The sequence below is a fragment of the Histomonas meleagridis genome (assembly GCF_020186115.1).
Source record: "Histomonas meleagridis strain 2922-C6/04-10x chromosome Unknown contig_78, whole genome shotgun sequence".
Lineage (NCBI taxonomy): Eukaryota > Parabasalia > Tritrichomonadida > Dientamoebidae > Histomonas > Histomonas meleagridis.
Genome location: NW_027150916.1, coordinates 1 through 24,740, shown reverse-complemented (window position 1 = coordinate 24,740; position 24,740 = coordinate 1). Strand labels below are relative to the sequence as shown.

The following is a 24,740-nucleotide window of genomic DNA, read 5'->3' as shown; positions in this document are numbered from 1 at the left end:
AAATGTCATATTTTTTTAAAATATTTTAAATAAAACAAAGAAATATTTTTAACATCGATATCAATATTCTCTTGTTCAAGAAGTAATTTAACTATTTCTGTATAATCTTTTTCAGATGCTTTAATAAGTACTGTTCCAAATAATTTAAATGATTTCCAAATATTATTATAAAATTAAAAATTATTAAAATTTATTTTAAATAAAACAAATAAATATTTTTAGCATTAATATCAATTCCTTTTTGTTCAAGAAGTAATTTAAATATTTCTTTGTAACCATTTCGAGATGCATAAATAAGTGCTGTTATAAATAATTTAAATAATTTCCAAATATTATTTTGAAATATAAAATTATTAAAATAAATTTTAAATAAAACAAATAAATATCTTTAGCATTAACATCAATTCCTTTTTGTAAGAGAAGAACTTTTGTAACTTCAGAATGACCTTGGCGTGTTGCCCAGTGAAGTGCTGTTTCATTAATTTTATTTTAATTCCAAAAAAATATATAAGAGGTTCTAAGAGTAAAAAATAATTTATTACCACTTACAATTGGCGGGTTTTTGAAATTGAGAGTCTTTGTTCAGATAGAATGAGCAATAGCTCAATTGCAAGCGAAACAGCAGAATATATGGTCAAAAAAGGTGTATCAAATCACCTTCAATCTCGCTATCAAGAAGAATTGTCAAAAGCCATTAATAGTTCAAATTCATTTTTTTTTTCAAAGATGAAATCCAAATGCAAAATTAGAAATAATAAATCCTGGGATATGGCATACAGACTTGTGGCTTCCTTCCTTAGAGATTATCAAATGACATCAACAATAAATACAGTTCAATTAGAATTAGGCAACAAACTTGACTTCCTTAATTTAGAATTGGAAAACTCGGAAATGCCATTCGATTTCTTTTCAGAAATTATCCAAAGCGTGCCAGTACCAACAACTTTTCAAGAAAGAGTACAAGAATTTTCAGAAAATCAATCTATTTCCACTGAACAAATTGAAGATGACACACCCAAAGAAATAATACCTCACAAGAAAACAGTTAAAGATATATTCCCTGATGTTGACTCAAGTGATGATCAATTTCCTTTTTCTTCTGATAATTCGTTTTAGACTATTTTATTCTAGATATTCGCAGCTCTTCTATGCATGTTTGCCGCTTCATTTTTACTCATAACAACAACTTAATTTATACTAATAAACCTTGTTTTTCAATGAACAATTTTCCTTACATAATCTATGCAAAAACACCCAAAGGCATTTTGTTTTTGGCTTGAGTTGTATAACATTGCCAAATTTTTCATGTATTGTAATTCTTCCAATGATAAATTAATTTTGGAAGAATCGAATTTCTTTTGGTTAAATGATTTAACGTCATACAACAAACAAGTAATTATTTGGTAATTTAATTCTTTTTAAACATTTCGTATCATTTTATCATTAAAAAAGAATCATTTCTATCAATACACAGAAAAATAAATAGCTATTCAAAAGAAAATTAAAAAAGCTTTAATTATACAATTTTTACACGTAAAAGGAGGAAGAAAATGTAAAAGAACGAAATAAATTTCCTAACAAAATTCAGAGACTTTTGAATTTTGTGAGTATCATCCCTTCACTTTTATGCAAAAGGCTTGGTGGAAAGAAGCTGTTGTTTACCAAATTTATCCAAGAAGTTTTATGGACTCAAACGGTGATGGAATTGGCGATTTGAAAGGAATTACTTCAAAACTTGATTATCTAAAAAATCTTGGTATTGATGTTGTCTGGCTATCTCCTTGTTATAAATCTCCAAATGATGACAATGGATATGACATATCTGATTACAGGGATATAATGACCGATTTTGGAACTTTTGCAGATTGGGAAGAAATGATTTCTGAAATGCATAAAAGAGGAATTAAACTAGTAATGGACCTTGTAGTTAATCACACCTCTGACGAGCATCCATGGTTCATTGAATCTCGAAGTTCACGAGATTCACCAAAACGTGATTATTACATTTGGCGTCCAGGACATGATGGAAAGCCTCCAAACAACTGGACTTCTTTTTTTAGCGGCCCTGCATGGGAATATGATGAACATACTGAAGAATATTATCTACATTTATTTACAAAAAAGCAGCCAGATTTAAATTGGGAGAACCCTACAGTTCGCGAGGAGGTATATTCAATCGTCAAATTCTGGCTTGATCATGGTGTTGATGGTTTTCGTATGGATGTCATTTCATTAATATCCAAAGTTGAAGGACTTCCTGATGGCCATGACACCAAATCCCTTCTTGTTGGTTCTGAGAACTATGCGCATGGTCCACGTGTTCATGAGTTTCTCAATGAAATGAATTCACGTGTTCTTAGCAAATACGACATCATGACAGTTGGTGAAACTGCATTTGTCACACCAGAAGAAGCCGTCAAGTACACCGATCCAGATCGTCATGAGTTAAACATGGTGTTCCAATTCGAGTTGATGGGAATTGACAACGAAAACGATAAATGGTTTATCAAAAAGTGGAAGCTAAGTGACTTAAAGGCAGTTCAAACCAAATGGCAGACTGCTCTTAATGGCAAGTGCTGGAATAGTCTTTATTTAAGTAACCATGATCAACCTCGCTGTGTTTCAAGATTTGGAAATGATTCGCCAGAATTCCGAAAGATTAGTGCAAAAATGCTTGCAACAATGAACCATACTCTACAAGGAACTCCATACATATACCAAGGAGAAGAACTTGGTATGACTAATGTTTTATTTGATGACATCAATGATTACAAAGATGTAGAAATTCATAACTTCTGGAAAGAATACGTATTAACAGGCAAAATGGATAAGGATAAAGTCATGGAAGCTATCCATTACATGGGTAGAGACAATGCTAGGACACCAATGCAATGGGACGATTCAAATAATGCAGGATTTACAACTGGTACTCCATGGATAAAAGTTAACCCGAATTACAAAGAGATTAATGCAAAGGAATCTCTTTCTGACAAAGATTCAATTTTTTATTATTATCAAAAATTAATACAATTGCGACATAAGTATGACATATTTGTATATGGTGACTACACTGCTTATTACCCAGATGATGAGAACTTATATGTATACACCAGGTGTTTCGAAGGACATATCTTATTTGTTGCATTAAACTTTAGAAATGGAACATTTGACTTGGAGATTCCAGAAGGTGTTGATTTGACTGGTGCTGTTCTTCTAATATCTAATTATCCAAATGGAGATAACATCCCCAATAAGCTCAGACCTTATGAAGCTGTTGTTTACTATAAGTAAATGTTCCATATTTATCTTTTTAACACTGTATAGATGATTAATCTTCTTTCGATGTTTATGATTCGATTTTGCGAAACTATATTTTAAAATTGAATTAACTATGTGAATTTTTTGTGAATATAAAATATGAAACCGTTATTTCAAGGTGATTTGTAAATTAATGAATTATCTCATCGTTCAGATAAATTAATGAAATCATTTCCCAGACAAACTAATTATTATACACCTTTAGCTGTTTCTTTTCATTGCTGGGAAGATCAATGTTGTCCTATGCTCGAATTTTCACAATTTATTTCAGTCAAGCCACACCGAAGTTTAATTCCAAAAAGTTCAGTTTGGAGCAGTCCACATATAACATCTGTTATTTTTGCTGGGTCTACCACTGGAACCATTGTAGCTTATCAAGTTTTATCACAAAATCAAGAATTAATTGATGTATTACCAATTTGTTTAATTTGTGGACATTCAACAGAAATCACATCTTTTACCGAAGTTGATTCCAAAATTCATGATCAATGTGTTGCATCACTTTCATATGATGGTACATTATCAATAATCTCTGTTGAAGATTTTACTATTATTTCACATCACCCCACATTATTTTCTGAATCTTCTCAACACTTAGCGTTTCATAAAGAATATCATCGTTTAATGATTGCATCTCAATCATATGGCACCCTTGAAATTGCCGATATCCAAGAAAACTCATTATTATATCGTATAACAGGTTTTCCCTCTATCATTACATCACTTTCTAGTAACAAAGAGCTCATCTGTGTTTCCTGTGCCGATGGCTCATTATCGATATTTTCATTTTTTGAGGATAAACCCACATGCATAGGGACTTATAGCACAGATATTTCTGATTCTTATCCATTTTATAGCTCCAAGATCTCACCAGATCGAAAACATATTTTAACATTATCATCCAACAAATGGATTGTTTCCAATTCCACATCCATATTATATGAACAACACATCCAAAAGCCGGATGATTCATATGTCTTATTTGAATGGGTTTCCAACAACACATTTTTCATTTCCACGTTAAGTGGCCGTGTTGAATTATATGGCGTTGATTCAACATCTGAAGCGTCGACTGTTTTTCGACGACTTAAGTCACGCAAAGGTATATTTCAAGTTTCGACTATTAATGGGAAATATTTCATTGAGTCACAACCAGTATCAGAACAAGACACTACACATACTATCACAGAACCGGATAAAAACAAAAAATTACCAACATTAAAACTATCCACAGATTGTTCTAGTGACATGTTTAAGTCACAATTCCATGTAACACCTGAAGAATTCATTGTAACATCTCCAGGTAAATCAATATTAATATTCCAAACCAAAAATAATATTCAATATGTATATAACTTATCGAAATATTTCAAATCGAAATATCGTTGTCGATGTGCAATTGGAGATCCAATTATACATGAAGCACGAATTGGAATTAATAATGAAATTTATATTGATAATTTTAATAATAAAATTGGAGAACATAAAGATGCAAATATATTATTTGCACCACCAAAAATTAATATATTTTTCTCATTCTCAAGAAATGGTTCAATTAAAGCATGGTCAATAGTATCGAAAACATTACGAACGACTTTTTATGATTTATCAGAACCTATTAATAAGGTCCAATGGTTAGAATCGAAAGAATTAATGTTAGTTATAGGGTCAATATCATCATTTACTATTATTGATCCTAAGAATTTATTTCCTTTAATTACATGTACTAATTTAAATTCGCCAATAATTGATATCATTTTTAAAGATTCATTATTTCATGTTCGTTGTCAATTATCAACAATTTATACGTATAATATGAATGGTGATTTAGTATCTAAAAGAAAATCAATGGTTATTAAGAAACTTGGTAAAACTCAAGATTTACAACCTAAATTACAAAGCGCAAGTGTACCAAATATTTCAGGCAAAACAATTGATTTAAAGAAACCAATTTTCTCGAAAGTTCTTCAATTGATTATCCCGAATTGTCAAACGTTTGTTATAGTTTTTGATATTATCAAATTTTTTAATTCATTTGAATCATTTGATAATTTACCATTACGAACAGATCCATCATTTTTAGCGTTAAAACTATTATGGAAATGTCATATTGGTAAAGGGAAAGTTGATTTATGTGATGACATTGGGATCTTAAATTCATTTAATTATGCTATAGCTGGTGATAATTTCACTGTCACATTACCAATCAAACTTAAAAGTAATAAACGATATCAAAGTAATATGTTACGAAGTATTGGTACATTACAAACGATTCCAGAACAATTAAAATTCACAAAGAAAGTTACAATGAGTAAAATAATATTAGATAATAAAATCCAAGAAAAAGATGAAATCACAACAGAAATTGCGTTTTCATTTTCACCTTATTTGACTGCTATTCATGGAGTAGCAGCCACAGCAATTGGTAAATGTTTTGTTAATGTTAAAAATGATGAAAGTTTACCACTTGTATTAATGTTATCACAAGTTGCTACATCACAAAAATTATTAGACTCAGTTAAACCTTCGATGTATGTCTTAGCAAGTTGGATCGATTCACCTTATGAATATTTACGTTCTGCTACAATTGATGTATTACAAAACGAATTTACAAAGATTAATAATGAACAAAGTTCTGAAATCATTAAATCGATTCATGAGAAATTCGCTAATTTTAATATAACATTACCATTTGTTTTCATGCATTGTAAAAGATATAAAATCGATCCAATATTTGCCATTGAATGCACGCATCATTTATTTCCTTATATTCTTGAAAACAATGATGCGATTCTTTTATTATTAGAAGGGTTTCGAATCTTTTCTGAATATATTAAAGACTTAAAACTATTTTTCCTTAATTTGATAAACGCGAAGAATATTTCCATTAATAAAACAATTCGATTTGCTTTGATTCGTCCACTCGAATTCTTCGAAGCAATTATCACTACAAATAAATATTTGACATTCATCGAGTTATTAATGGAAAGATGGAAACCAACTGAAAGAGATTTATTAATTGCTTTCATTAAAAATATTATAGTGGCGAAAGTTATGAATATACCTATCGATTATATTACTATATTTAAAATTATTACATCGAAAATGCATTTCATAAGTTTCTGTCAACGTTTTATAGCTTTCGGGAATACGGAAGGTGAAATAATTATAATATCATTCGATACAGGAGCTGTCTTATGGAGACAAAGAGTTTATTTAAATCAAATCGATTTCGTGTCAATTTCTCCTTCAGCAAATAGTTTCATATTCGCGTCGTTAACTGATAAAGTGTTAACTTGGGCAGAACAAGTTAAAGATAAAAAATCGAATAATATAAACTTCGAATTAATAGGGTCGCAAGAAATTAAATTTATCATCATACCATCGGCATTCGTTTGGAAAAATGAAAATAAAATTGTGTTGTTTAATAACAATGAAAAAATTTTCGAGGCGAATAAACCAAATACTTCTTTTTTAAGAAGATTAAAATTTGGTTAAAAAGTGGTGTATCGTTGCGGTGGGGCGCCCCAGAAATTTTAATGGTTTAAGAGAAAAGTGTAGAAAGAGATGTAGACAAAAGTGCATACTTCTCGATTTCAGAGTCTATCAAAAAGTTGCGGTTTTGTTCGATGAGTGTATCGTCGCATTCTATCCGGGAAATGTTCTTGATGATGCTTTTGGATTCTTGTTTAAATATTTTTATAAGGTGTATAATGGATTTTTTGTCTTCTAGTGATAAAGAATTAAAGTCATGTGGATACTTAATAAATTCTGTAATTAAATGATTTATGTCTTCATGTACAATAAAATTGTTATTTAATATACACCTATGAATAGTTACACGTAGGCGTTCTTGATATGGAAATGGTAATGGGGTTAGTCGAGAAAATTCTGATATTAAAACTTGATAATCAGAAAGAGTTGATTCTAAAAAATTCAAAGTGAGTTCAATGGAATTGTTGTTGTCTATTTGATGCCTTATGTCTGCAATTTGATTTAATAAGTATTCTTTTTTCTTTAGTTCAATTTCTAAATCATTATTATTTTTTTTAATTACCATACTCATTTTTTCTATTGGGGTAGATAGTTTTTTAAAGGCAGCTTCATTTATTTTGTGGAATTCTTTGAGTTTTAGATTATGAATAATATCCTTTTTTCTTTTTACCAGTTTTTTTCTTTCCTTTTCGAGGTCAATAACATGTTGCTGTAAAGAAGCTATTGTTTTCAAAGTATAAAGAGTTTGAATGCTTGGATTCATTTATAAAACTTCTTTGAAAAGTAAACGTTTCACAATAAATCAAGAACAAAATAATTTATAAATTATTTGTGGTTGGTAATAAAGGCATTTAGATCAATCAATAAAAAATTTTAATTTATCATAATTCTAATTTTTGATTAATTTCTTATATTTTTAAACAAAGTAATGTACTGCTTAATTGAACAAATTGATCAAGTGAGATGCCATATTTACTTAACTAAATATATATGTTTGCATATTTTTGGAGAGATTTTGTAAAAATTTATTGAACGATAAATTTTTGAATGCTTTTTGATGCGAAATACACAGAATTATCTATCGTTTCATTTTGGGAATAAACGGTTTCTGCTTGACAATATTTGACGGTTTTGGTCCCTTTTCGAAAATGGCTCGCAGAACCAAGAAGGTAGGAATTGTCGGAAAATATGGTGTTCGCTACGGTGCATCTCTCCGTAAGACTATTAAAAAGATTGAAATATCACAACGCAAGAAGTATCCATGCCCATTCTGCGGAAAGACATCAGTTAGAAGAACAGTTGTTGGCATTTGGAAATGCCAAAAGTGTGGTAAAGCAACAACAGGTGGTGCTTACATTCCATCTACTCCAGCAGCTCTCACAGCTCGTGCAGCCATCAAGCGTCTCCGCGAAGCTCAAGCAAAGTAAATCAATGACTATATATACTTTTCTAACTTTTATTCTAGTGTTGCAATTTTGTAAATATCTTTCTCATTAATATCAATTCCATTTTATTCGAAAATATTTTTAATAATTTCAACGCGACCTTTTCATCAATGACGAATTTTTTGTTAATATAATTGATTAATTTGGATATTTCCATATGAAAATGGATATTTTATTAAAATTTGATATTACTATACATCAAAACATTAAAATAAACATATCACTAGTTTTAGAGAAAATATCTCATTAATTAGCCCATAAGATTTTTTCATTGTCCGACTAGAGAACCATTTTAGCGTTGAATAATGACTTGGTTTTGGATAATATTGACCTGTTTTTCATCATAACCGTTAGACTGGTATTTGTTTTAAAAATGGGAAATAATCAGACACAAATCATTAAAGAACCCATTGAAATATTACATAAAATAGAAGAAACTATATTTGAAATGAATGAATCAAATATTTCTGAATCAATTGTTAACTTTTAATAATCATCAATTCCCATATACATTAAAGCTAATTATTTGTCATTTGGCTTGTTGTTTTTTCATATCAAAAAATCAAAATGTTGTAATAATTTTAGAATTTTTCAAAATGTTTCAAATAAAAGAGCAATCTCATGAGGAAAATAATAAGCCACTGGCTATACAGAAAATACAAATGGTATTATTAAAAAGGAATTGATATTAATGCTGATGATATTTATTTGTTTTATTTAATATTTATTATAATAATTACATATTTTAAAATAAAATTTGGAAATTATTTTAAATATTTTATACAGCACTTATGTATGTATCTTCAAAAGGTCGAATAGAAATAGTTAAATTTCTTCTTGAACAAGAAGGAATTGATATTAATGCTAAAAATTTATAGCTTGTCCTTAAGCCCACAAGAAAACTTTTGATCATTGAGGTGTATATTGCATAATAATATAATATTATGTCTATTGTATTTAAAAGCATGGTTTTATTATGTTTTCATAGAATGATTTTTTTTTTTTTTTTTTTTTTTGATATCAATTCAATAGTTTACTCGTCTAAGTATGAAATGATCGACTTCTATCAAACATAGGATTATTTTTTGAGTTAGAAACCTTAATTTCTATTAAAAATATGCTCCGATTCGGGAACAGCGATTCTTATGGTTGAAAAGACAGCCATAATGAGGTCATATATTCGCATACGGAAGTACTTTTTTCGCTTCGCTCAAAAAGTCGAAATTGTTGCCTCATTCAAAAAGTAGGTATCGTCGGGGTTTATTATCGGTATTTCCCCGATACCACTTTTTGGAAAGTTCTGTCACTTTTGATGATACACACTTTTTGAATCGGTATTTTACTAAGGTAGTCAAAACCGCTTTATACCTCTGATGCAACAAAAATTCGAATAAAGTTTAGTCAATTTACAAACCTTTTTTATGTATCCATAACTTTCTCTATTCAATTATTACCAAACTAAAACAAGAATATCTTGCAAAACAAAATAGATCTCACGAAATAGGTAGAACTTGAAAAATCTCATTTTTTTTGTTTTTTATCATATATCGATATCATACAAAAAATCATAATTTTGGAGCCGTAATGAACGGAGCATTGACCAAGCGATCAGAAACGATAGACTACTATCTCCCATGTCATATCCAAGCAGAACAACAATTTTGAAGTACTTTGTCAAACTACATCATTTTGTTTTAAGAGCACCAAGAATTCAAGTTTTTATTCTTCTCATTTTTACAAGTAAAATAGTTTTCACCTTCGTTTTTAATAAACATTTACATTTCCAGCAACAAAATCAAACTGAAAACCAATGTAACTTTGCGTCTACTACTGCAAGTTCTTTTTCACCATTTATTCATCTTTTTAACAGCAAAAATTTCAACACATTTGATGATAAACAATCTGCTAACATTTTGATAAAATCAAAAGAAATATGTTACCAAACATATCTTATTGATCTTACGCGATCAAAAAACATATTATTATTAACACAAACAAAAAAAGAAATTTTCATTTTTTGGCAAAAATTCATAAATTCTTTAAATTTTTCTTATTAAATGAAAGTAATTTTTCATTTTTTAGAAATGATAACATTTATATAGTTTCATTTATTGTGTTTTTGATTAAATTTCACTTATCGAAAACTTTTTTGCGACATACAAACATTAATTTGTTTTTAGTGTTTTTTGTTTTATTTTTCACAAAATGTTTCTCAACTTTTGATAATTCAACTAAAACACTTTCTATTTCCAATTCAACAGATTATGATAACATAGCACTATATAAAAATGAAACAATTCATCTTATTATTGGAGGTTACATCACTGGAATTGCAGATAATTGTTTTTCAGAGTGGAATAAATTGGAAAGTATCAAAATGAATGAATCAATCACTGTAATTGGAAATTTTGCATTTACATCATGTTCTAATTTGAGAATAGTTTTAATTGGAGAAAATGTAACAACAATTGGAACTTCTGCATTTTATAATTGCAGATCATTATTAAATATTACAATTCCAAACAAAGTAACAGAAATTGGAAATTCTGTATTTTCATCATGTTCTAATTTGAGAATAGTTTTTATTGGAGAAAATGTTGAAAGAATTGGAACTTCTGCATTTTCATATTGCACATCATTATTAAATATTACAATTCCAAACAAAGTAACAGAAATTGGAAATTATGTATTTTTATCATGTTCTAATTTGAGAATAGTTTTAATTGGAGAAAATGTTGAAAGAATTGGAACTTCTGCATTTTATAATTGCAGATCATTATTAAATATTACAATTCCAAACAAAGTAACAGAAATTGGAAATTCTGTATTTTCATCATGTTCTAATTTGAGAATAGTTTTTAATGGAGAAAATGTTGAAAGAATTGGAACTTCTGCATTTTCATATTGCACATCATTATTAAATATTACAATTCCAAACAAAGTAACAGAAATTGGAAATTATGTATTTTTATCATGTTCTAATTTGAGAATAGTTTTAATTGGAGAAAATGTTGAAAGAATTGGAACTTCTGCATTTTCATATTGCACATCATTATTAAATATTACAATTCCAAACAAAGTAACAGAAATTGGAAATTCTGTATTTTCATCATGTTCTAATTTGAGAATAGTTTTTAATGGAGAAAATGTTGAAAGAATTGGAACTTCTGCATTTTCATATTGCACATCATTATTAAATATTACAATTCCAAACAAAGTAACAGAAATTGGAAATTCTGTATTTTCATCATGTTCTAATTTGAGAATAGTTTTTAATGGAGAAAATGTTGAAAGAATTGGAACTTCTGCATTTTCATATTGCACATCATTAGTAAATATTACAATTCCCAATAAAGTAACAGAAATTGGAAATTCTGCATTTGAATTTTGTTCCAAACTTCAAATGATTAAAGTTTCCAGCGAAAACGCAAATTATTCCAATTATAACGAAGATGGGATTTTATATAACATAAACGTCACTAAAATTATTTGTTATCCATGCGGGAAAACAAACGAAACATATACATTCCCAACAAATGTCACTGTAATTGATATGAATGCATTCTCTAATTGTATCTCATTGAGGAACATCGAAATTCCATGCAATATAATATCAGTTGGCGACAAAGCATTTTCATCATGCTTCAATCTCACATGTATATTTTATTATGGCGAAACAGTACCAACGAATACATCGAATGTATTTGATAATAATAATTTAATCAGAAGTGTCATGACAATCGATTCATATAACGGCCAAACATTCTGCGGTATAAATGTCAGTAAAGGAACAGTCATTGATGAATGTCTCCCACCAACGCAATCGTTCACACAATCAAACACATACTCCAACACATTTACGAATACATTTACTCAGTCGAATGTATTCACAAAGTCGAATACGTTCACTAAGTCGAATACGTTCACGAAGTCGAATACATTATTACCTTCGAATATAACGCTGATACTTTCGCTTACGAATTCATATTCCATCACTGAAACTGTTACAATTTCTGGTACATATTCTTATTCATATGTTTTGACTTTAATTGGAGTTAGTAGCACATACGTCAGAACAGATTTAATTTATTATGAATATATTGTGACTCGTTATTCGAAGTTATATAGTTTTTATTCGAATTTCTTCACAATTATCGACATCATAAATCCTGTGGGAAATGGTATTTCTCAAAAGGCTTTGATAGGTATTATCTGTGGCGCAATAATTGCAGTTTTGTTGATTATGGGAATTGTAATATTTCTTGTGAAGAAATCAAAGAAAAGTAACAGCGTATCAACAGCATTAAAATTAGAAACTAAAAATTCAACTGGAAGCGATATGAGATCAGATGAAGTAAATCAGGAATATAATGAACTCGTGTTGGAAGATCAGGACCAATGGATATAAAAATGATATATAAATAATTTCTTTAAAAAGAAAGAGCTTTTGTGAATATTAAACATTAATAAATGAATTCAAGAAATAATTTTGTTTTTATGTAATTTGTATGTTTATAATTAACATTTAACTTCTTTAGTCATTTCTTGAATTTTTTAGTTGATTTCGTTCATATGTTTTGAACTTGATGTTACTGAATATTTTTTTTTCACTCTTAAACTAGTTGCATTACTATTTTTATTGCTTATAACAACCCAAATAACAATTCATGGGAATATCAAAACAATTTAAATCATTATATTAGCTAAAATCGTTGGGCATTGTATAATTTTCATGAACAAAATATATGTATTCATTAGCAAATGAAAGTAAATATGGATAAGTAAAATTATAAATACTTAGTGATTGCGCATGTAATATTAAAACATTAATGTGTATTTATTGAAAAATATTGAACTACTTGCAATGATATATTTGATCTTGTGAATATGTTGGACTGATTAAATGAATTAGATCTCGTATTCGCGTGTGAATGCATTTGATCTGAAAAAGTATTTGAATTAGAAAATGAATTTGATTGGGTGAAAGTTTGAGTTGACCAAGTAATGCATCCTCCAACAGTTGTTTCTTTTGTAACATTAAAAGGACCAAATGTTGTATCATTATAAAGGTATAATGACATAACATTTATTGATTCAATACATGTAAAAGCTGGTGATGAAATGTTTGGTTCTGATTTACCATGATAATAAATACATCTAAGCTGTCCACAGATATTAAATGTATCATCATTAATGCTTTTGACATTTTCTCCACTAATAATTGTTTCTAAATTTGTAAATGATAGAAATTATATAATTAAGTACAAGCCTTAACTGAATGAATTGCATTTTAATATCTTAAGATCCAAAAATCGGGGAAATGAATATTATGTTAATAAGTTTATCATATATCGGTTCAATATATCAATTCTTCGACCAGAAAATCAAAACCTTTTCTAACACATTTACACAATTTCATTTCGAAATAAAAAATAATTAAAAGAATGAGTTTTTTATTAAAAAAATTTTTTTTTTTTTTTTTTTTTTTTACCAATACATTAATTGGTTTTTATATTTTTTTTATATTAATTTATTTATTTTAAAGCAAAGACTCAAGTGCACTGATTACTTCATCAGCGTTTGGTCTTTTGCTTGAATCCTTATCAGTCATTTTGCTGATAAGTGATTTTAAGTTTTCGTCAGTATTTATGTTCGCTTCGCCGTTGTTCTTAAGTTGTTTTATAGTTATCATTTTCGACATTTGAGTATTAAATGACCAAAAACTTCGAGAAAATGATTCCAAGGCTATTAATATCAACTTTAGGACTCAGCTTTTCCTTTTTTTCATGTTCCGGAGAAGCATAAAGTGGCGTCGAACTTTTTATGGCATCGTCATTTATGAACGTATTAAATGATGAGATACCAAAGTCAATGATCTTTGGAAGACCATCGTTTCCAATAACAATATTGGAGGGCTTTAAGTCACGATGAATGATATTGTTATCATGGAGATATTTAAGGCCCTTAGAAATATGAATACATTTTTGAAGTTTGTCATAAAATGAATCTTTTTCACATGACTCAGTGATATTTAAGGTTGAACATAACTCCATTTGAATATATAATGATACATTGTCCTTTTGTGGATTGTGTTCAAACCAGATGTCATAACATTTGATAACATTGGGATGTGAAATTTGTGATAATATCAAGATTTCATTAAAAATATTATCAAAAATAATATTTTTAATGAGTTTTATAGCATAGCTTTTCCCAGAAGAATTGTTAATAACTGAGAAAAAAGTTCCATCCATTTCGTTTCCAATTTCGCTTTGAATTGTAAACTCTGTTCGAAATCGTGAAGATAAACTCAAATTCAAATCGTATTTATGTAATAGTTGAATTTTATCTTTTGCACTTAATGTTAGATCTGTTAAATTTTTGTAAAGTTTCGAATAAGCTACTGAATTTTTAACATCTCCTGTTTGATTCATCAGGCCAGGGTTTGTTAAATTTCCCGTAGACATCAAAAAAAAATATGAATCGATGCCACGAATAACGGAAATTCAAAACTTTGCTAAACGGTCGTTTGCAAGTGGATCATAACCGTTTATTTGTGTAAAAGTGATACATTTATCAAAAAGTGAATATTAAATCGTTTACTTATGTAAACTAAACGAACCCTATCAATTCTTTAGTTTTTTAGAATGGGTTCAGTCGTTGTTTTGTATTCAAATATTCCGCAATTAAAACAAAAATATCTTCTAAAGCAATGCACGTTCCGAATAGCAAAGCAGCAAGCAAAGACAAAATTTTTTATTCATTATTATATTTCGATATCTAAAAAAAATTTACATATTTGGAACCAGCAAATTGTCAATTTCAGTTACTATACCCAAGGAACCTGAAACTGCCGACCGCAACTCTTTATGTCATTTCAAACCAAACGAACATTTTGAAACACACGGATAAAACATCATATCTTGATACAAGGATATCGCTTCCCCATATTTTCTTCTTTGTTATCACTCTAATTAAAACTATTTTCAATATTATTTGTAATTATCATTTAAATTTTCAATATCAACTACACCAAATCAAAAAAGGGCAGATCCTACCGCCTCTTAGGAGCATGCTTTTGTCATTTAGTCATACTAATTCCTCCAAAAAATTCAACAGCTTGATTTATGATTATCATCAATCTTTAAATTTTCATAACAAATTATATTTCTCTTTAATTTTTTTAACAAATTGCTCTTTTAATTTCAACCAAACATATTGCCATTCATTTCCTTTTCATTATCAACAAGCAAACCATAAAAATTTCAAATCTCAAATATTTGATTTTATTTTTAATATTATTTCAAAAGTAAACAATTTTTGTATCTTTAAAATCAACGTCATTTATTTGATTTTGTCTTTTATCTTTTTGTTTTTATATAATTTTTGTTCAATTAAATCTTTTTTACTAAATCAATACCACAAAAAACATCGAAATGAAAATTTTTGTTTGATTTTTATTTTTATATTATTCACAAAATGTTTCTCAACTTTTGATAATTCACTAAAACACTTTCTATTTCCAATTCAACAGATTATGATAATAGAACACTATATAAAAATGAAACAATTCATCTTATTATTGGAGGTTACATCACTGGAATTGCAGATAATTGTTTTTCAGAGTGGAATAAATTGGAAAGTATCAAAATGAATGAATCAATCACTGTAATTGGAAATTCTGTATTTTCATCATGTTCTAATTTGAGAATAGTTTTAATTGGAGAAAATGTAACAACAATTGGAACTTCTGCATTTTATAATTGCAGATCATTATTAAATATTACAATTCCAAACAAAGTAACAGAAATTGGAAATTCTGTATTTTCATCATGTTCTAATTTGAGAATAGTTTTTAATGGAGAAAATGTTGAAAGAATTGGAACTTCTGCATTTTCATATTGCACATCATTATTAAATATTACAATTCCAAACAAAGTAACAGAAATTGGAAATTCTGTATTTTCATCATGTTCTAATTTGAGAATAGTTTTTAATGGAGAAAATGTTGAAAGAATTGGAACTTCTGCATTTTATAATTGCAGATCATTATTAAATATTACAATTCCAAACAAAGTAACAGAAATTGGAAATTCTGTATTTTCATCATGTTCTAATTTGAGAATAGTTTTTAATGGAGAAAATGTTGAAAGAATTGGAACTTCTGCATTTTATAATTGCAGATCATTATTAAATATTACAATTCCAAACAAAGTAACAGAAATTGGAAATTCTGTATTTTCATCATGTTCTAATTTGAGAATAGTTTTTAATGGAGAAAATGTTGAAAGAATTGGAACTTCTGCATTTTCATATTGCACATCATTATTAAATATTACAATTCCAAACAAAGTAACAGAAATTGGAAATTCTGTATTTTCATCATGTTCTAATTTGAGAATAGTTTTTATTGGAGAAAATGTTGAAAGAATTGGAACTTCTGCATTTTATAATTGCAGATCATTATTAAATATTACAATTCCAAACAAAGTAACAGAAATTGGAAATTCTGTATTTTCATCATGTTCTAATTTGAGAATAGTTTTTAATGGAGAAAATGTTGAAAGAATTGGAACTTCTGCATTTTATAATTGCAGATCATTATTAAATATTACAATTCCAAACAAAGTAACAGAAATTGGAAATTCTGCATTTTATTCATGTTCTAATTTGAGAATAGTTTTTAATGGAGAAAATGTTGAAAGAATTGGAACTTCTGCATTTTATAATTGCAGATCATTATTAAATATTACAATTCCAAACAAAGTAACAGAAATTGGAAATTCTGTATTTTCATCATGTTCTAATTTGAGAATAGTTTTTAATGGAGAAAATGTTGAAAGAATTGGAACTTCTGCATTTTATAATTGCAGATCATTATTAAATATTACAATTCCAAACAAAGTAACAGAAATTGGAAATTCTGCATTTTATTCATGTTCTAATTTGAGAATAGTTTTAATTGGAGAAAATGTTGAAAGAATTGGAACTTCTGCATTTTATAATTGCAGATCATTATTAAATATTACAATTCCAAACAAAGTAACAGAAATTGGAAATTCTGTATTTTCATCATGTTCTAATTTGAGAATAGTTTTAATTGGAGAAAATGTTGAAAGAATTGGAACTTCTGCATTTTATAATTGCACATCATTATTAAATATTACAATTCCAAACAAAGTAACAGAAATTGGAAATTCTGCATTTTATTCATGTTCTAATTTGAGAATAGTTTTTATTGGAGAAAATGTAACAACAATTGGAACTTCTGCATTTTATAATTGCAGATCATTATTAAATATTACAATTCCAAAAAAAGTAACAGAAATTGGAAATTCTGCATTTTATTCATGTTCTAATTTGAGAATAGTTTTTATTGGAGAAAATGTTGAAAGAATTGGAACTTCTGCATTTTATAATTGCACATCATTATTAAATATTACAATTCCAAACAAAGTAACAGAAATTGGAAATTATGTTTTTGCATTATGTACGAGTATCGAAACGATTTCTATTGGAGAAAATGTAAGTGCAATTGAAACTAACGCATTTAGTTCATGTACAAAACTTAAGTTCATTAATGTTTCGAATGAAAATTTATATTTTGCTAATTATCAAAATGATGGAATTTTATATGATAAACAAATCAATAGAATCAAAATTTATCCATCAGGAAATTTAAATGTTAAATTTGAAGTTCCATTTTCAGTAAAAGAAATTGGAAGTTATTCATTTGTTTCATGTATTAATTTAGAAACGATTTATATTGGTGAAAATGTTACTTCAATTGAATCAAATGCATTTTCATCATGCGATAAACTCAAATGCATTTATTACTTTGGCGAAACCGATCCGACAAATTCATCAAATATATTTATAGATGTAGCAGCAGAAATTGTCATGACAACAAATTCATATAATGGATCAACATTTGGTGGATTAAATGTGGCTAAAGGAACAATAATAAATGAATGCGCCTTATTAACAAATACATTTCCTAAGTCAAATACATATACTAAATCTAATGCATTTACGAATTCATATGAAATTTCATTTGTTGTTTCGAATTCATTTACTTTTTCATATTCGAATGGTATAACATTAACGAATACAATAACACTAACACAATCATTATCTATTACGCAAACAATAAGTATTTATAAATCGACTTATTCGAATTCATTTTCTGTTTCTATTTTTAATTCTGTATTAACTTACGTTTTGAGTGAATTTATTTATTACGAATATACTGTTGTTGTATATTCGACTTATTACATATATTATAGTAATTTCTTTACTATTATATATCAAAATGAAAATATTAAAGATGATAATAAAAACACAATAATAATTATAAGTGTTTGCGTTGCAGTTGTCGTAATTGTAATAATTGCAATACTTATCGTATTTTTGGTTCGAATTCATAATAAAAAGCAAATAAGTAATGAACAAGAAGCAAAAAGTTTCGAAGAAAATGAAAATGAAAAAGAAAATACATTTGCATTGGGAACATCAACGAATAATATTGATGAAGATCCATTTGCTGATGATTTCAAAGAAGAAAAATTCATTAATCATATTTAACATAAAAACATTTGCTTAATTAAGTAAAAAAATCGGTGAAACTTAAATTTACTAGTTGAATGGTGTTTTTATCATGAGAGTTATCTGTCCAGCTGGTAGACAGCAAAGAAATGAAGCTCAAATTGTATGCATATACGGCCAAACAAAGCCTTGTCAATCCAAACATGATTAACCATTTATGTATTCAATTGGATGTTTGAATACTTTACATGGAAATTGAAAAATTTTTTCCTTAAAAAAACAACTCATCAAATGTTGCGTTTTAAGAAACATTATGTGAAAAAAAAATTGTAATATAAATCAGATGTCATAATACATTTAGATAGTACATTTGTAAGAACATCATCTATGTTTGACGGATATTCATAACCTAATATATATGCATGTGAGACGATTACAGTTTTGAAATGATAACAAATGATTGAACCTTATCTCTAATGATGTATGCTATATCATGTAATAAAGTTTTAACTATGATGTGTGTAGAAATCGAATCAATCGAATTCACTCATTTCTAATGAACCAAATCCAATTAAAGATTTTACATTGAATAACAATTTTAAAAGAGAACTTCTACATAGTGATGAGGTTTTTCTTGGTTAAAAAAGTGTTTATATAAATTTTTATATGTCAATTTATTTTCAAGAAATAATAATTTACTTTCCAGACTTTGACCTTCTAGTGCTCATCTTTGATTGTGTCTGTTCTATTATAAAATCAGGTCTATCTATTTTGATTCCTTCTTCATTCAAAGCAGATTTTAATTGTGATAATCGTAAAACATCACCTGCCTCACCATCTTGAATTCCTGTGTAAAAGTGTGCGTTAGCGATTATAATTTCAAGTTTTTTTTTCAAAGCAGCTTTTATTAATGAGATAGCCTCAGGATCATCACATTGAAATCCAGTTGATGTCAATATTATTTTTATTGCTTCATCTATGTCTGAGTCATCAACAGTATGTGTTTCATTTTGATTTAAGTTCATTTGATTAATGGTTTAAAGTTTTGTTTGCCAATTGAAACAAACTTTCTGAAATCTCAGTAAACTTTTTCTGCGTTTATTTGTTCAATATAACGGTTGCTGCGGTTTTGGTCGCCCTTTCTTATGGTTAGAACTTCAGTTCTTGCAGATGCACTCAAAGCAATAACAAATGCTGAACGTCAAGGAAAGCGTCAAGTTCTCGTTCGTCCATGCAGCAAAGTTATCATTCAATTTCTCAAAGTTATGATGAAGCGTGGATACATTGGCGAATTTGAAGTTATTGATGATCACCGTTCTGGTAAAATTATCATTAACCTTTTAGGTCGTCTTAACAAATGTGTTGCTATTTGCCCACGTTTCGATGTTCAATTAACTGAATTAGAAAATTGGCAATCAAAACTCCTTCCATCACGTCAATTTGGATATGTAGTTCTCACAACATCACATGGGATCTTAGATCATGAAGAAGCCCGTAAAAAGAATGCTGGTGGTAAAATCCTCGGTATGTTCTTCTGAATAAACAACATTTAAAATAGATTTTCTGATTTGTTTAATGCGTTACTCAAGTTTCACTGGTTAACATAAATACAAATATGCTTCAGTTATTATGATTACTCCAAAAGAAAAAAAATTACAAAATTGGATAAAATTTAAAACATATGACTCTATATTTTTTTAATTTCTTATTGATATACATTAATAAGTTTGGTTTTCTGGATTTTTAGTAAATATCGATGCTGAAGTGATAAAATTTCAAATATGAGAAATAGGTTGAGTGTAAGTTGGCCAAAATTGTTGAAGCAAAATCATTGATAATTTAATTATTTTATATCAAAAATGTTCTCGAGAAATTAGATTATGGATCATTGCATTTTTTTTATTTTGTGTAACATTTAATCGTTTATTATCCAAACCGTCACGAGCAAAATTTGAAAATAACGTCCGTCAATGTCAGGGACATTTAAATATCTTACAAAAAGTGTAGAAGGTAAACTTGTAGTTTTCCTTTGGAAAAGTTGTTCAAAAAAAACCGAAAATACTTTTTTGATGAAAAATTGATCGATGAGATATTTTTCATAATATAGTCAACTGATTATGATTTACTCAAGGGGAAATTTATCAGACCTCTGAAAACATTGAAATATTTTTGTCTCGAGGGCTGATCTTGTATTTGATATCACTTCCATGAATATTTAGTTTCAAGTAAAAAAAAAAAAATACAACCGTAAAACAACAGCATTATGATATGTTATGTTAAAATGCAAATTGTAAGTATTAAAAGCTTTTAATGATTTTCTGAGATTTAAGAAGCTGTAACATTATCTGAACAAAAATGAACTTTATATTGAGCAATGCACATATATAATATCGAATGATATTAATATGTCATCATAAATCTTTGTGTTTAACGAAAAATAGACATGGTTTCCCACAGAATCAAATTTCATATGAAAATTTCTGCGGTGTTTTAAATTTTAAATGTCACACACTACAATTAATTGAAATACCGCTACAACAATACTTTTTAATAGAAAGCTGCAGAAAACTCATTTGAATACAATAACTCCCACACACTTTTCAATGCTGTTGTTTCAATGTTATGAAATCGTTTCAAACATAAAAAACGTTCACAAAATCAGTCGATTGATCACCAGAATGGAAACAAGCAAGACTCCGGCTCCCAAAAAGACATATATTCGGCGCAAACGCTGCCTGAATAAATCAATAGAACAAATAAAAAACACAATACTTTACGTCGCACATAGTACAGGACGTTTTCTACGAGAAGATGAATTAATGAATGTTGCGAAAACAAGGGCACAAGAAATCGAAGCTGCATGTTGGTCCCCTCGGATTAAAATGACTGATGCAGAATATTCGCATATGGTGCTCATGAAAACATATCAGATTTGTAATCTTATTATAGCTCAGAACAGATTGCCTGCTATGACAAGAAGCACCCACCCTGTTGTTCCTACATCAGTCATGCCTGAGCCGCCACCTCCAAAGTTTATGGTACAACCAAGAAACTTTTCTACACAAATGCAAGAATGTATGATTACTAATCGGTGCCCAAATGCAAATGTTTTTTATTTAAGACCATATGGTCCACAAAGTTTTTCCGATTCACAGGATTTTTTATTACAAACATTTCAAATTCCACAACACTGCGATGAAGAACAACATGAGGAGCCATTCTTATTCTTAAATAATATGAGGTCTACACAAGAAAAACATGATATTTCACAATCTATTTATTGGGATAAATGAATAGTTTGTATCAAAAAAAATAATGTAAGCTCAACCTCGTTGAACTAACACTTGTCTTGTTTGGTAAAATTTTTCGATGGTTAATCTAATTTTTTTTTCCTTTTCGGATTAAACAAAAATTACTCATTTTTGAACTATAATTGGAATTATTAAAGTAAAGACGTGGAAATTTTTTTGTTCAATGAGACATTTATTATATAATAAGTCCTGTATACAAATCTATGGGAAAAATTAGAACTAAGATCGATAAAAGAAAGCATTTCCAACAGTTCTCATGTATGCAAGAAACAAAATGATCATAAGAATACTTGGCCAAATTAGTCTTAATGAAAATTTATTTTGGCATACTGTATCAGCACTTTGAATAATAACAGGGAGTAAGGTTTTGAACCCAAAGTAACAGAGTAAAATCCCAGAGAAGAAATAAATTATTCCTTTATTCATTTTGTCCATTTTTCTGTCGTTTAGTACTAAATATTCAGTTGATTAACGTCCTCTTGCTGAAAAAAATGAATTCTTATTTATGCAATATATTTGATGGTTGTGATGGATATTTCAAACCCTTGGTAAATCGCACAAACGTAAATGTTAAGCATAAAAGAAACAGGATTTTAATCAATGATATTTTTTCGATTTTTGTGAATTTCTTTATTTCAATGCATAAAAAGAAAATCAAGAACCTTCGTAGCTCAACGGTTAGAGCATAGGACTTTTAATCCTGGGGTTGCGGGTTCGAATCCCGTCGAAGGTGAATTTTTTTTGTTTTTTGATGGAGAGTTCTATTTTTGCTGAGAATTCGCCTTTAGCTCCGTTACAGGGAGAGGAATCGAATGATATACTTTTCTCATAATTCGAATTTTCATCAGATAGATTATTTGGAAATTCAAAACTTCAGACGAACAATTTTACAGGAATAGAGGATCATACCTCTAGATTACGATCAACAAGAAACGAATCTTTAATTACGAATAATTATGAAGATATTTATATTTTAAAGTTCGACCATGTACTACAAGATAAGATTAATATATGGGATATTAATGAAAATTATTATAGAGATAACAAAGAAATTATTACAGATCGAACATTACAAAACTTTTTACAAAATTATATAATTAATAAAGATTTTCCCAACAAAGAAGAAATTAAAAGAACTATTATCAAAGCAATCAAGAAACAAATACCAAAGCCTAACATTTGGTTACAGCAAAATTTATTAATTTATAATTTTTTAAATTTCCCAATTTCTCAATTATTCAAATTAAATGAGTTTCGTGAAATTCCATTACTCGAACCATTTTGTTGTTCATTAGTTCCAGAATGTAATTTTTTCACAAAAGATTTTCAAATACCATCAAAACATTTATCAGAAGAACATGATATTGACCCTAATCAAGAATTACTCTTTCACGAAAGAATCATACAAAGATTATTGACTAAAAACAAATATATTATAAAATCAAAAAATTATAAAAGATTCTGTCCGTTTCCAAATTGTTATAAAATTATTTCTAACAATTTTGAATTAATCAACCATATAAATCAAGACCACAGTTCAGAAATAATTATAAATTCTTTACAAACCGTCGGGTTATTTTGGACGTTAATCTTTTCATGGACAAAAACTTACGGAAAATTACCGACAGCATTAAATTTATTAAAAACACAAGTTGATTTTGGAATATTCAATAATATTAATCCAGATGCTTGGAGAGAAATTTATTTAATTAATGAACATTATGAAAACAAAGATTTTACTGAAATTGATTTACCATATTGGATATTAATCATCGAACAAAATAACATCAATATTGAGATCCCGAATATATGTTCTTATCGAGGTTTAATTTTACCACCAGATACTTTTCGAATTATAAATAAAAACATTATCAATCAGACCTGACACATTACAATTCTTAAATAACAAAATTAGACCAAATAAAAACATTTCTCATGTTACACAAGTTAAACAATATCCAATTAATGTTCCTAATTTCTCTATTACACAGAAAAACATAAATTGTGATTTACCAGTAGTAAAAGTTAAAGAAAAAATTATTGATATTCCAGACTTCAAAATCAATAATGAAGAAATTAATGTCGTTATACCTTATTACAATAAAGAAGACAAGTTAATTACAATTCCTAATTTTAAAATTAATAAAGAAAATTATTTAATACCAATTCCTAAATTTAAGAAAAAATTGGTACCTATTAAAATATCAGAGTATGAGAAACAAACAGAAAATTTTATAATTCCAATACCTAATTATCAACAAGAAGATTTCAAAATAGACATACCGAATTACCAACAAAATTTACAAAATTATACAATACCAATACCTTAATACAACCAAGAAAACTTTTTAGTTAATATTCCAAATTATCAAAATCAAATACAAAACATTAATATTCCAATACCAAACTATCAAAATCAAGTACAAAATATTAATATTCCTATTCCGTATTACAATGAAGGAATTGTATACCATTTAATATTCCACAGATTAAAGTTAATGAACAAATTATAGAAATACCAAAAATTAAATTTGTAGAAAAAGATATCAATTTTTCAATACCAAACTATAGTTTACCCAATATTAATATTAATATAAATCTAAATAATAACGAAACTCAAAACCAA

The 24,740-nt window shown here is 28.0% G+C and overlaps 7 protein-coding genes across 7 annotated transcripts; 6 read left to right on the top strand and 1 right to left on the bottom strand.

The window, feature by feature from the left end:
• Positions 1-768: 768 nt before the first annotated feature.
• Positions 769-1,116, top strand: GO595_008842 (uncharacterized protein; the record flags this gene model as incomplete). The annotated part of the gene is made up of 1 exon (XM_067922461.1): positions 769-1,116. One exon carries the CDS (start codon positions 769-771, stop codon positions 1,114-1,116), a length of 348 nt encoding a protein of 115 aa, XP_067770924.1.
• Positions 1,117-1,626: 510 nt separating this feature from the next.
• On the top strand, positions 1,627-3,291 carry GO595_008841 (alpha-glucosidase; the record flags this gene model as incomplete). Its single annotated transcript, XM_067922460.1, has 1 exon — positions 1,627-3,291. The coding sequence occupies one exon, from the start codon at positions 1,627-1,629 to the stop codon at positions 3,289-3,291; it is 1,665 nt and encodes a 554-aa protein (XP_067770923.1).
• Positions 3,292-7,961: 4,670 nt separating this feature from the next.
• GO595_008840 (60S ribosomal protein L37a) lies at positions 7,962-8,240 on the top strand (the record flags this gene model as incomplete). Its single annotated transcript, XM_067922459.1, has 1 exon — positions 7,962-8,240. One exon carries the CDS (start codon positions 7,962-7,964, stop codon positions 8,238-8,240), a length of 279 nt encoding a protein of 92 aa, XP_067770922.1.
• Positions 8,241-11,661: 3,421 nt separating this feature from the next.
• GO595_008839 (leucine-rich repeat domain-containing protein) lies at positions 11,662-12,666 on the top strand (the record flags this gene model as incomplete). The annotated part of the gene is made up of 1 exon (XM_067922458.1): positions 11,662-12,666. The coding sequence occupies one exon, from the start codon at positions 11,662-11,664 to the stop codon at positions 12,664-12,666; it is 1,005 nt and encodes a 334-aa protein (XP_067770921.1).
• A 1,300-nt stretch (positions 12,667-13,966) lies between these two features.
• GO595_008838 (serine/threonine protein kinase) lies at positions 13,967-14,311 on the bottom strand (the record flags this gene model as incomplete). Its single annotated transcript, XM_067922457.1, has 1 exon — positions 13,967-14,311. One exon carries the CDS (start codon positions 14,309-14,311, stop codon positions 13,967-13,969), a length of 345 nt encoding a protein of 114 aa, XP_067770920.1.
• Positions 14,312-19,948: 5,637 nt separating this feature from the next.
• GO595_008837 (40S ribosomal protein S15a) lies at positions 19,949-20,341 on the top strand (the record flags this gene model as incomplete). The annotated part of the gene is made up of 1 exon (XM_067922455.1): positions 19,949-20,341. The coding sequence occupies one exon, from the start codon at positions 19,949-19,951 to the stop codon at positions 20,339-20,341; it is 393 nt and encodes a 130-aa protein (XP_067770919.1).
• Positions 20,342-21,685: 1,344 nt separating this feature from the next.
• On the top strand, positions 21,686-22,096 carry GO595_008836 (uncharacterized protein; the record flags this gene model as incomplete). Its single annotated transcript, XM_067922454.1, has 1 exon — positions 21,686-22,096. One exon carries the CDS (start codon positions 21,686-21,688, stop codon positions 22,094-22,096), a length of 411 nt encoding a protein of 136 aa, XP_067770918.1.
• Positions 22,097-24,740: the final 2,644 nt, after the last annotated feature.